Source organism: Benincasa hispida, chromosome 2 (genome assembly GCF_009727055.1).
Source record: "Benincasa hispida cultivar B227 chromosome 2, ASM972705v1, whole genome shotgun sequence".
In the NCBI taxonomy this organism is placed as follows: domain Eukaryota; kingdom Viridiplantae; phylum Streptophyta; class Magnoliopsida; order Cucurbitales; family Cucurbitaceae; genus Benincasa; species Benincasa hispida.
Window position 1 is genome coordinate 44,062,838 of NC_052350.1, and position 13,343 is coordinate 44,076,180.

The 13,343-nt window shown below is 33.4% G+C and overlaps 2 protein-coding genes across 10 annotated transcripts; one reads left to right on the forward strand and one right to left on the reverse strand.

Annotated features, from left to right (window-relative positions):
• Window positions 1-398: 398 nt before the first annotated feature.
• Window positions 399-3,672, forward strand: LOC120071560 (non-structural maintenance of chromosomes element 4 homolog A). 2 transcript variants are annotated; one of them, XM_039023889.1, is made up of 8 exons: window positions 399-899; window positions 992-1,069; window positions 1,281-1,533; window positions 1,643-1,736; window positions 2,196-2,412; window positions 2,507-2,598; window positions 2,789-3,038; window positions 3,537-3,672. In XM_039023889.1, exons 1-8 carry the CDS (start codon window positions 659-661, stop codon window positions 3,587-3,589), a joined length of 1,278 nt encoding a protein of 425 aa, XP_038879817.1. In that variant the 5' UTR covers window positions 399-658; the 3' UTR covers window positions 3,590-3,672. The 2 variants fall into 2 exon arrangements, with proteins under 2 accessions (XP_038879817.1, XP_038879818.1); XM_039023890.1 differs by lacking the exon at window positions 3,537-3,672 and having other exon boundaries at window positions 400-899; window positions 2,789-3,265.
• Window positions 3,365-7,614, reverse strand: LOC120071562 (enoyl-[acyl-carrier-protein] reductase [NADH], chloroplastic-like). 8 transcript variants are annotated; one of them, XM_039023898.1, is made up of 14 exons: window positions 7,251-7,614; window positions 6,541-6,654; window positions 6,372-6,441; window positions 5,735-5,844; window positions 5,592-5,647; window positions 5,424-5,508; window positions 5,304-5,351; window positions 4,738-4,812; window positions 4,554-4,665; window positions 4,373-4,424; window positions 4,242-4,293; window positions 4,105-4,162; window positions 3,909-4,007; window positions 3,365-3,828 (listed from the first exon to the last, which is right to left on the reverse strand). In XM_039023898.1, exons 2-14 carry the CDS (start codon window positions 6,652-6,654, stop codon window positions 3,695-3,697), a joined length of 1,065 nt encoding a protein of 354 aa, XP_038879826.1. In that variant the 5' UTR covers window positions 7,251-7,614; the 3' UTR covers window positions 3,365-3,694. The 8 variants fall into 8 exon arrangements, with proteins under 8 accessions (XP_038879826.1, XP_038879825.1, XP_038879820.1 ...); XM_039023897.1 differs by having other exon boundaries at window positions 6,541-6,697; XM_039023892.1 differs by having other exon boundaries at window positions 6,372-6,654.
• Window positions 7,615-13,343: the final 5,729 nt, after the last annotated feature.

Sequence of the window (13,343 nt, forward strand, 5' to 3'; positions counted from 1 at the left end):
TCAAATGTTTCATTAATTCTCCAAGTAGGAGTTGCCCTCCATGCAACCCTACTATTTTGCATGATTTCAATCTATATATACAAGTTTCATGCAAAGATTGGTGGTGATTCTGAGTTTACTTACTGAAGTGCTAGAAAATTGAAAATCTTAAAAAACCCACTAAATTCATTTTCAATTCAACTTGATTTGAGTATTTCCACCACATATTCCTTCTTGAGCATAGTGAGAAGATTTTGGTGGTGGTTTTCTTGAAAAATCAAGCTCAATCTTGGTGGTCTTTAAAGATAATGTTTGTTTAACTCTCTTATGTCATATGAATAACATATTTAAAATTCAAATTAAATGTAGTTTAAGTTGAATTTTTCCCTCATTTTGAAAGATTGATCAAATTTCGAATGACCTCAAAATTTGACCAATCCGTACGAAATTTCCGAGGGAACCTCCACACGTACAATGCCAAATTTCAGTACTCAGACAGCCCCGCTCTTTTCATCTTCTTCTTTTTTCATCTCCCAATTCAAAAAACAGAGGAAAAAACTTTCGATTTCTACTCTCAAATCTCCTTTGCCATTCTTTGAGTCCTCACGAATTCTCGATTTTTTTGCCCTGAATTGAAACCTTAATTTTGGATTAGGGTTTCCATTGCGCAATCGTCACAATGAGGCCTGTCAAACGCGAACCTACCGCCAGCAACCGCAGTAATCGGAGTAGAGGCGGCGGTGGCGATGGCGGCACTGTCGATGCTGCGAGTTTAAAGGATATTAAGCGGGAGAGGGTTGCTCGGGAGCGTGAGAACTCCGGCGAAGACAACACGACTGAAGAAGAAGTGGGTCAGCAAGACTTGACGAAGCGGCGGGTCCTTCGCTCTCGGTATCTTGCGGTTATTCATGAGATCAGTGGTATAATGAATCTGAATATTGCTGGATTTTAAGATGTGGGTTTGATTTGTTTATGTGTGTAATCGGTTTTTCTTTGTTTCTTGACTTCGAAGAAAGAAGAGAGGATTTGTCGAAGGATCCGGATAAGTTTAATGTTATCATCAATGAGGTGGAAAAGTTGCACGAGCAAGGTATTTCTGTAGTCTTTTCTTATTGTTGTCTTCATTGCAGAATTGTTGTCTCTACTATTTAAAATTTTCACCAATGGAATGTATGCATCTTTGCCCTTTACCTCTGCATTCTTACATTCATACAAGTTCGTATGTCAATTTCAATTTTTGTTACTTTTCCTTTTGATATTGTCATCTATATGACATGGTTGTGTTTTCATTTGAATTTCAGTTCAGAAGCCAAGGGAACAAGTTGCTGATGCAGAAGTTTTGCAAGATATTGCAAACTCCCTTGTGACCTCTATTAGGTCCCAGTCAAATGAAGGTGTTACTCCATCAGATTTTGTTAGTTGTCTGCTCAGAGAATTTGCCGACATTAACAGTAGTATGAAATCTGAAGAACATGACCTGGTTTCTGTCAGTTGGAAAGATATTGGACTCAGTGTTTCATCTATTTTCATGAATGGCCATGGATGCCGCACCATGTGAGATCATGGATTCCTTTATCCCACTTTGATGATACTGAAGTGTCTTCAATTGATTTTTTAGTCAATTGTATAACTTTCTTTGTTGCGTATGTGTGTGTGTTTCAAGGCTTGGACCTATGAGCAATCAGTTGAAGCAGCGAAAGACTAATAATGTTTCCAGGAAACGCTCCAGGCCTACTGAAAGTTCTAGACCTGCAGAGGTTAGATAAAAAAGATTTTGATATTCTGAAGTATTTTGGTTTTAGGATTGAGCATCTGTCACTCTGTTCTGAGCTTTTGTTATTCCGTTGCTTTGACCTCAAAAAGCCTTTGCTTTAAACATTCCTAGCACGGTCAACCTTTTTCAGCACTTTATTAGTTTGGAGATTAACACTGGTACAATTATTTCTTTCTTGGCCGGACAGACATTATTGAACTTGCTAATGTTTCAGCTGACCTTAACATAGTTTGTTTAGAATCACTCCTCAAGGCTTGCTTGCAAGTTTGTTTGGAGTCACTCCTCAATGCTTGCTTATATGATGTGTTTCGCTTAATATCTATTACTTTTTTTTTTTTTTTTTTTCTGAAGTGTTTGTGAAATAGATTATACTTTCTGTTTGTTTCTTATGAATTTGACATTCTACTATCCCGTTGACTTTTGTTTCAATTCATGCGTGCAGGTTGAAGATACTGGGTCCGAAGCAAAAACAGATACAGATAAGAACATGGGCATCATGTTTGGAATTTTGAGGAGGAATAAAACCGTTAAACTTGAACACTTGATATTGAATAGGAAGTCTTTTGCACAGACTGTAGAGAATTTATTTGCTCTATCCTTTCTGGTTAAGGATGGTCGGGCTGAGATAACTATTGATAAAAATGGTTCTCACTTTGTGTGTGAGTAAACATCTACAAACTAAACGTTTTATGCCTTTGTTTGAGAAGATTGTGTTCTTTGCATCATAGTAACTTTTCCTGCCAACGTTTTCAGCACCAAAGAATGCCCCTGCCCATAGTGCCATTATGTCACATGAAGTTAATTACAGTCATTTTGTATTCAGATTCGATTACAAGGATTGGAAGGTACATAGAAGCATTCATTTTTATGATACTACGTATTTTGCGGTGTCGTGTAACAGATTTAAAATATTAAAAAAAATATTCTGCCATCTTGATTAGAGTGTATACAATATTGGATAGTCTCATGATATGTGCAAAATGCTGTGTGCTATTATCCAATTGAGGAACACATACTTGTGATGTTTATTTGCAGCCAATGGTGGATATGGTACCAGTTGGAGAGGAGCTGATGCCCCACAGGAATTTTCTGAACTCAGTGCAGGTGTCCGAAGCAGAAGAAACAGCGGACGATTCTGAAGCGGCAGGCTTGCCTACAACACCAATCCGAAAGCTGTCAAGAAATCGAGGTTTAGTTATGCAATCTGTTGTTGAAGATTCTCCTGATAATGGCTCTCAATCAGGAGCAACTGCAATTTTGAGGTGCAAGAGAAAGCTTAGTCAAGGTTAGGTTAATTAGAGCTTTGAAAGCTACCTAATGTGAATGCCTCTTTTTGTTCTATGGTTGTATATTTAATGGCTGCCTTGAAAATAGGATAGTTAATTAGGTTCTAAGAGAAAATGATTGCCAAATTTAACTTTTTCTAACAAAGTTTCGATTAAGTTGTAATGATTATTGCGAAGTACCATGCCTTTTGGGTTAGCTTAGATCAAGCTCCAATCATTTTGTAAAGGTTCTTTTCTGTTTGAACATGGAATGATGATAACCTGAAAGTAGAGGCAGTGGCATTTTGTTTTTTAATTTTTAAGAACAAAATATATGGACTTCTAATTATTAGCATGTTTTCCCAATTCAATGTCAATTTGAAGTTTGAACCAACATCCTTTTAGATACATTATTGACCTTCACTAAATTAATTGGATGATGATGTGGTTTGAAGAATCATATAGAAAAAGCGTCAAATCCTCAAAATGGAAAAAATAAAATCTCTTGCTATAATTAGGACAAAGTGAAACGAAGTTGATGAAAATTATGGAAGCAAGAACAAGCAGATGAACAAAGACTTGGCTTCAAGCTTGAAGGTTCATCCAGCAATTTCTTCTGGTTTCATTTCAACAGTCAGCAATGGTGTCTGGTGGTCATTGGTTGTCAGTTAGAAGATCAAAGTCCTTCAAATATCGGGCTATCGGTTCCCACTCCCATGGCGTTCAAACCATTGTCAACATAGATAACAGAACCAGTTATGGCAGAAGCTAAAGGAGATGCCAAAAAGGCAGCTGCGTTCCCCACCTCCTCTGTTGAACCAGTTTCAAGAGATCAAGATTTGAAAAAAACATTAGAACAGAATGATGCAGAGAAAAGAAGAAGAAACTACCTGCAGATAATTCTTTCTGCAGAGGTGCATTTGCTAGTGAGTAGTCTATCATCTTATCGATGAATCCGATCGCTTTTGCTGCACGACTTCCAAGTGGACCTGAAAATAAAGAAAATTGTGATGGAAGCAAAGAACAACTGAACAAATGGGGCCTTGAAGATGTCAAATTCAATGAAGAAAAGATAGGTTAAGTTACCAGCGGATATAGTGTTCACTCTGATCTTATTTTTTCTACCCGCCTCGAATGCAAGCACCTGGTTTGATAAAGAAATCAAGAATGCTGTAAGGGAAGGATAAGGAAAAAAAGCAACCAAGAAAGGTACTCAATCTCACCCGTGTATCACTCTCCAGTGCAGCTTTTGCTGAACTCATACCTCCTCCATATCTGGCCATTTACAAGTTACAATTTAAGTTGTCACCTCATTAGAAGGATGATTTGAAACAACAATACGTAAAACATGTACCCAGGAATGATCCTTTCGGATGCAATATATGTAAGAGAGATTGACGAACCACCTGTAAGATTGGAAATTGATATTTAGCCACAAGACGTGCCTTTTGCAGCCAAAAGCTTCCATAGTTCACAGAAGGAAACAAAGACAAGCAATGAAGAATTGACAGCGATGAATTGATTATTGAACATGCCTGGATTCATTATTGGAATGAAATGCTTAAGAAGAGATATGTAGGAGTAACTTGATGCAGATAAAGCCGCTAGGTAACCTTTCCTGGATGTTTCTAAGAGAGGTTTACTTACCTGTTAACAATGTGAATATTTATTATGACGATGCCAAATAGTATATTTATATAAATCATAGAAAGTACATGCCTCTGGCCCATTTGCAAGTGAATGCACGAGGATGTCAATGGTTCCAAAATCCTTCTTTACTGATTCTACTACTTCCTGAAATCCATTTATAATCACACTGATATTATGGGGGAAAAAAATACAGACCTGGAAGTTTAAGCTTATAAGTTACGACATATTTCATCTCAACACCCTTGTAGTTCGAAAATGAGCATGAGAATCACAAGTGATTGTTAATCTTAATTGGGGATTGCAATATATTACAAATTCGGGAGATTAGTTTGATACTGCATTGTACTGCAATATGTCTCATAGAATTTTGAGAATTGTATGAACTCAAATAAATACACAAGGATGATTTCAATGGGTAACACTTTTAGAGTTAATAATTAAGTGTGTAATAATATTTTACAGAATTACAAATATAGCAAAATTTATCGGTGATTGACTATATCACTAATAAGAGTCCGACTCTTATTAGTGATATAGTCAATCACTGATAGACTCTGAATTTTGCTATAGTTGCTAATACTTTGAGCTTAATTACCATATTTACAACTTCATCATGTGCAAGGGAAGTTCAATACCTGAACTGTCCAATTAGCGGAACCTGCATAGCGCTTATTTGTTTTTATCTGCATGAAATGAAATCAACACATGATAAAGATCTTTGGTATGATTAAAAGACTAGGTAATGTCTGGCCTACATCTTCAGGAACATCCTCAGGATTGTCAAAAACTGCATCCAAGGGATATATTTTGGTGATCTCCATTAAAGATCCATCTGGCAACCTGAAACATCAAATTCTCAGTAGCAGAGACTACCATTAAGTTTTCCTTAGGGAAAATGTATTCTATATAGTTGGACATCTTACGCTCGAGATTCGTCAAACTTTCCACGTCGCAAGCTGGATTCAAAGATGTTTAAAGCCTAAATAAGATAACTCTAAACTCTTAATGACCAAACTTAATAAAACATTTTCAAACAAGAGAAAAATTGCTATGGGATTATACTTACAGGGACCCATGTACCAACAATAATTTCAGCCCCAGCAGCAGCAAGAGATTTTGCTATCGCCCAACCATAACCATTATCATCAGCTACACCAGCAATAAATGCCCGCTTACCTAAACAGAGATCCCAAGTGTAGCTAAATATGATGAGCTGATTTAGAGAATTATACTAACCAACAACAAAGTAGAAGGTAGTGAACTCAAATCCTACATTTTCATCTCTAAGTTCCAAAAGGAACTGTTCAGATGTTAGTTCTTTAAGTTAAAGTTAAAGTGTAATGAACATTCTAAGATATCTTAAATACTTAAATTGATGGTATATTGACAATCGAAACAAGACAGTTATTGAAGGTTACATTGATGTATGTGATCAAGTAGTGCATAAATGTCGACTTATTATAGAGTATTTGAGCGAGAACATAGAAAACAGAGTCCCCCAATCTGACTTCATCTATCAACAAATCTTCTGTTCAAAATATGAGGAACTTAAAACTGACAGGGTAAAAGTAAGGATATTGAAGAAAAAAACCATTCATATGTACAATAAATTTACTACCCAACAGTCAAACTAAGAAACATGTGCATATCGACAGAACAAATTAAGCCAATAAAAGAAGAAACCAGAAAAGTAAAGGGATAACCTTTTAAATCAACTGGCAACCCGGAGACTGGTATGTTTTCACTAGATCCAGACATAGCTTTAGTTGCAATCTTCCCAAATTTTGTAGAAGATGAAGTGGTGGAATTCAGCTGAAAGTATTTCAGAGAGGATACATTGTAGACACTCCTAAGTTTAGCCCATGGCATTACCTTTAAATTTCCACCAATAGCTGGTGTAACAACACCCTCGAAACCTCTTGGAGAAGAGAACTTGCAGTTTCTCAGTGTGACCATCTGAAGATTAGAGGCTGCTGTCGTCGACATCTTTAAAAAGAAATTGTCTCACTGAGAAAATTGACTATCTATACTGTTATGAAATCGACAATCAAAGAAAGCGAGGAAATATAATCAATAAAGAAGTTGACACAGAGATTTATGTGATACACTAATAGTGTATTAGTAATGTCTCTAGGAAAAGGGAGAGAGCGGTTTATTATTAGAGAGAATATCAGATAATACAGCAGAGACGCCAATAGGGTTAGCAAGTTTATATATGACACCTCCATAAATTAAACTCTAGGTCCAAAATCGCAAATAACTCATAAACGATTCAAGACGTTCCAACATATACTGTTAAAAATTTCAGAAAAGATCCATAACTCAGGTAGATCAAACTAAGAATTACTCGTAGAAGAATATACAGGACAATCCATAGTCATCATTCGTCACATAGACATATCTACCCTACATTTAAGCACTCACTTAAGTAACAGAACAATGTAAGAGAAATTCGTCAGGAAAAAGAATTCCGAGAACATTGAAGAACATGCAATTAGGTTACAATATTCACAAATTCCCACAAAGATTTCAAACCCAACTCGAAACAAACGGAGATAAATAGCAAAACATTCATTTCTTACATTTCTTCGCGATCAAGAGAGCGCACCAATGGAGATTGCAGCAAGATCAATCGCCCCTTGATATTGTTTGGGTTTTAAAGAGTGATGAAGGGAAGAAAATGGGTGAAAGATTGTCGATGAAAGCGATGAAGAAAAAGCTTCGAAAGTGACGAAAAGGGTTGTTGAAGAAGACGGCGGATTATGAATTTATGACTGTGAGATAGAGAGAAAAATTGATCGAACGGTTAGGTTACAGTTAGTTGGGAATGGGAATGTATATATGTGAAGAAATTAGAGAAGCCATTGTTGGAAGCTCAGCTGCTTTAGAAAATTTTCTTTTGCCTATTGTACAAGAAAAGCCATTATAGAGCCTAAAAAAACTGCCACTTTCTCTTCATTTTTTTTTTTTGGGAAATCGGTTTTGATTATAATAATAGGGCCGATTTGGACGAAAATTTCACAAAACGATCCGAAAATCAAAATGAATGATCTGTTCCTAAAAACTTATATTTGACTGACATTTTGTCCCCGTGAAATATCAACTTTACTCCCAATTTAAAAAATTCTTCAGATTGTCTTTATGAATGTTTTAGGAAGGATTGTTCACCACACTTTTCGCTTACCTATCTCATTGTGCGATTTTGCTATCAGGTTTCTTCTGTTTTCTCTCATCATCTCTCATCTTCATTCGAGCATTTTGCCATCTTTTCTTGGTCGTTTTTCTACACATTTTCCACCATTTTCGTGATCTAAAAAGTATGTGATTGTTCTCCTTGAATATATGTTGATATTCGTTTAGGGTTCTTGCCGATTGTTAGGGTTCACACAGTTTAGGGTCCGCGCCTACCTTTTGTTAAACGATCTCTCAACTTTTGTTAAATGATCGTGTATTCATTCATAATCGACCGTTTAGATAATCCTAGGCGAGCGTTTAGTATATTCTAAACGATTGGTTAGAGAAACTTAAACGATTGTTTAGTTCTTTGTTATGCGATCTTTTAGTTTTTTTTGCGCCATCGTTTAGTTCTTTGTTATGCGATTGTTTAGTATTTTGATACACGATCGTTTAGTTCTTTGTAATGCGATTGTTTAGTTTTTTTGTTATGCGATCGTTTAGTTTTTTGTTACGCGATCGTTTAGTTCTCTGTTATGTGATTATTTAGTTTTCTTGTTATGCGATCTGTTTGTTTTTGTTACGTGATCGTTTAGTTATTTGTTATACGATCATTTATATTCTGTTATGCGATTGTTAGTTTTCTAGGCGACCGTTTACTTATTATGGTAATGTATACGTTTGTTAAAGATTGCTAAGATGACCATCCCAATGAGAAATATTTTCCTACTACAGTTTCTTGCCAAGTCCACAAAATTGTGTCGATGATTAAGAATAAGTTGACAGAAAAGAAAATGAGAATGTATAAGAAAACAACCTTTGCTCCACTATTGGACGTAGATCTTGTCTTTAATGGACAACTTTTCTACGATTTTCTGTTAAGGAAGGTAATGGATGTGAACCCATACGTTATATCATTCAACGTACTCGGGAAGAAGATAACATTCTCCCATGATAATTTTAATTTGATAACTGAGTTGTAGCCGACCAAGAAAATAGTAGAAAGAAAAACAAGCAGTGAGAGACTACGATAACTCATTCTTGGATCAAAGGACCCAAATGATAAGAATAGTTCTTGAAAGGATGTGGAGGCAACATTCGAGAAGTTCACTTTTACAAACGATGAAGATGTCTTTAAGACTACATTGGCATTATTCATCAAAATGGTGATGATTGGAAAAGACAAGAAAACCCAATTTGATGTGAAGACATTTGAGATTTCGATGACCTTGAAGTCTTTAGACATTATGATTGGTCGTCCGTTTTTTTTAAATGTACATTGAGTTATTAACAACATACCTTTGTATTTCTCGTACAAATGGATCTCATCAACAACGATTAATAAGCAAATGCAGTTCCAGAAACCCCTAATACACGGACCAAATGTCATGAAGACGTCCGTCCTCTATTTCAACCTAAAAAATTGTACCCGAATTTGCAAGCTTAAGTTCCTCACCATATGCCCTAATAATAGCAAATGATCCTTTCGGTGACCCTTGTACGAACACCAATCCATACTCTCTAGCACGATAAGTCAGTCTGTTATATTCACTCCAAAATCTCACTAGACGTCCTTAATTATATCCCTCGGGCAGTATGTTCGACCAACTTGTTTGTATTTGGACTTGATTAAGTGTCCAATAATCCAACTTTTTGCTTGTCGATGATTACCCATTTTCATTTCAAAAGAAATTGTATGTTTGCTTGGATATTTCATCACTTTGAAGGAATTGCTTTCTTTCAATTTTTTTGCACGAACCCTTCACTTACATTCCTCCACTGAACACCGTATAGTTGGCAAGCTCTTTGTTGACTTCTTTGCACGGTAGTAAAAGTTCTTTGTTATTTTAAGTATTGAAAATTTAACTGATAAGTCATATTTTGAAAAGAAAATCTGATCGACCTTTATATCCTCGTCATTCAGACATTTATGAGGTATTGCGATGAGGTCGTCATATGATGGGCCCTCTGATAGTCGGTATATTTATAAATGGTTGGGTTGAAACGGTGGAATGCATTTGAATCGAAGGCATCACCATTGGTGGGAGCGGGAGCATGTGGGGTTGGAACATTAATATAAGGTGTTGGAGAAGTTTGTGGTCCTGAAGATTGTCTATATTCCTGGTTAGTATCGAACTGTGGATTACATCTGGATTCATTCTTATGACCAAACTAAGCTTCACTTCAATCATCCCAAGTTACATGGCTCAATATGATCATCCAGTGAAGACACGATGGGAATATTATATTTTGGAATGGTTGCAAACTCGAAGTTTTGACTGGTTGGAATAGGTTGATTCGTTGGATTGCACTGTTGTACATATTCTCTATGTGTATTCCATGACTTTTGTGAGATGTAATTGATACAAATAACGACATTCGGGATGCATCACTGCCTTCTAAAAATAAGCTAAGATCTTCATCATCGACTATGTCAATTGGTGGAGTTGAGACCAATAAATTGTAACAACATTTGATGCGTATATCAAACATATTTGGATTGATATTCAATCGTTGATGCATAATATTCACTAATTCGTTGACCATTATATCATTTTTGACCTTCAGACTTTTCATATGACCTCCAACATAATTGTTTTTGGATTGGTCCCATTCCCCATCAAATCATACAAAGATGCGAAATAGCATCATTGATCTGCAATCAGATTAGCAAATTTTAAGCAATATCTTATCAAATTTTTAAAAATCGCCCAACAATTAATAAGCGATCGCCCTACTATTTTATAAGTGTTCGCTTAGTATTGTATACGCGATTGCGTATATACTACTAAATGATCATTTAGTATTATATAAACGATCATTTATTTAATACTACACGATCGTTTAGTAGTATATAAACGATAGTTTACATTATACTAAACACGTTTATATGTTATAGAAATGGTCGTTTATATAATAGTAAATGGTCGTTTATATAATGCTAAATGACCGTATATATTTTAATGAACGATAGTCTATATATTACTATATGATCGTTCATTTAGTACTAAACGATACTTATTATCAAAGTGATATGGGACAATAAATACTGTAGAATATCACTTACATTCTCTTCGTTTTTTTATCTGATGAACGAATCTTGCTCTATACCTAAAGACACAATGAAATGAACAAAGATGAAAACGATCGACAATGAGGATGTTGGACTGAAACTCTGAGAGAACAATGGGAGAATTTCGTGGTGAATTTGACAGAAAATGAATGACTGAGAGTGACCTTCTATTTTTGATATCAATTTTATTCAATGCTATTGGTAGAATATTGGTTGAGAATAAATGCTTGGATAGAATGTTAGTATTGCATTGGAGACATATTGAATGAATCGCTGAAGAAATCGTTGAATGATGAAGACAATTGTGGCACAGTCTAAAAAGAGTTTTTTTTTTAATTGTGGGTAAAATTGGTATTTCACATGGACAAAAGATCCGTAGATAAGTTTTTAGGAAGAGGTTATTCATAGAAAAGTTTTTGAGATTTAGGTTATTTTATGAAATTTTTCGATTTGGACAATAAATATTATTTAATATAAGGTATATTTAGAATTTACATATAATTTTAGATGTCTAGAATAATTAATATTTGTGTATAACGTAAAATAATTAATGTTTAGGTTCAAGAACCATTAATGTTGTCATAGATTTATCATTGAAGAAAAGAAAAGGTTCTTAAAAAAAAAGATTTAGTATTATTTAATATATTATTTTATTAATTAATTATTTAATAAATTAAAATAAAAATACATGAATATTTTAACATCATTGTATGTAAATAATAGTATTTTGTTTACAATAAGTGCAATATTAATATGTAAAAAAATATATAATATATTTTTATTTAATAGTTAGTTAAATAATAATAATAATAATAATGTATTAATTTATTAATTAAATAAGCTTTACTTTTAATGTTTCATCTCACAGGAATAAAAAACTATTAAAAAACCATGTCAAGTAGATTTTAAAGCTCCTGTAAATAATATCTTGAATTTTAAAATGTTAAATGTCTATTTAAAATCTGATTACATTCATCCATAAGAGTAATATTTTAAGTGTATCTTAGACTACATTCATTTCCATGCATATCTTCCATTAGGAAAAGAAAAAAAAATTAAAAAGTATATTTTTTTTTTCAAAAAAAAAAAATTTATCATGTAGCAATTTGGGATTGAACATTTAAATGAAGTGCACAAAGATGAGTGCAACCAAAATATTTTTCTAATAATAATATGTAACACGTAGCATAGCTCAAATGATCGAGATATTAGGATCTGTCAAATCTATTATAAAGTTTATGAATTCTAATTTTCACGCTCACATTATTCAACTAAAAAAAATTAGGAAGTACTATTAGTCATTTGTACATTCAATTAGTAACGCAGAGGTTTATGCACTTGAGAATTTGTAACATAATGGAGCTTTAATATGTAATGAATTAATTAGTGTAATATAAAATTTATAAAGATTTGGTTGCGGAAAATCTTGTCAAATTTGAAGTGTCAGTTTTTATTATATGACAATTTATTTATTATAAAATTTACAATTTGATTTCTAATTAGTTTATTGATTTACTTTTATAGGAAAATAAGAACTTCGTTGTATCTTCACAAGATTTTATACAATAAGAACTAAATAGTTATACAACTTTAATCGATGTGTGCACAAAAGAGTGACATATTAAAATTTTTTAAAAAATACCCCATTTGGTAACCATCTCATTTTGATTTTTGGTTTTTGAAAATTAAGTATATTTTCTCACAATTTTTGACGATGGTTTGTATCTTGTTTTGGTTGAATTCTTAACCAAATTCCAAAAATAAAAACAAGTTTTTAAAAGTTATTTTTTTAGTTTTCAAATTTTAGCTTGACTTTTTAAATAGTAGATAACAAAGAAAAGTATTTGGAGGTAGAATTAGTGTCTATAAACTTAATTTTCAAAATAAAAAAACTAAAAAACACAATAATTACCAAAGAGGACCTTAATTAGTACACGCTTGGAAGCATCATGACTCAATTATTACATACTAGGTTTAAATACTACTTGTCTCTATACTTTCAACTTTGGCTTAACTTGATGATGTGTACTTTTAAATTCGATTCAATTTGGCCCATATTCTTTCGAAATGTCTATTTTGATCTCTATACTTTTAAACAAGATCATTTTAGTCCATATTTGCAAAATTTCACCATAAAATTTAGAGAAAAGATGTGCTAAAAATGAAAATTAAAGAACTAAAATTATTTCTTTTTCAAAGTATAAAGACTCAATTGAATTGATCAATTTGCTAAATTGAATCAAATGGACAATTTAAAAGATCTTCGTATATAACAAAATGTGATGTTAAAAATGATGAATTGATTTATAATAATATGTATAAATTTCATTAAAATAAACTTAACCGATAGTAGTTAATATAGTCAATATGAATTTAACTAAGCTAATATGAATTTGTATTATCAATTTTAAGGTATGAAATTTAATCC

Coding starts and splice junctions, on each gene's coding strand:
- LOC120071560 (XM_039023889.1), top strand. CDS start 659: ATGAGGCCTGTCAAACGCGAACCTACCGCCAGCAACCGCAGTAATCGG. Junction 900..991: donor GGTTATTCATGAGATCAGTG/GTATAATGAATC, acceptor TTGACTTCGAAG/AAAGAAGAGAGGATTTGTCG. Junction 1,737..2,195: donor AAAGTTCTAGACCTGCAGAG/GTTAGATAAAAA, acceptor TCATGCGTGCAG/GTTGAAGATACTGGGTCCGA.
- LOC120071562 (XM_039023892.1), bottom strand. CDS start 6,654: ATGTCGACGACAGCAGCCTCTAATCTTCAGATGGTCACACTGAGAAAC. Junction 4,666..4,737: donor CACTTGCAAATGGGCCAGAG/GCATGTACTTTC, acceptor CATTGTTAACAG/GTAAGTAAACCTCTCTTAGA. Junction 4,163..4,241: donor CACTGGAGAGTGATACACGG/GTGAGATTGAGT, acceptor TTATCAAACCAG/GTGCTTGCATTCGAGGCGGG.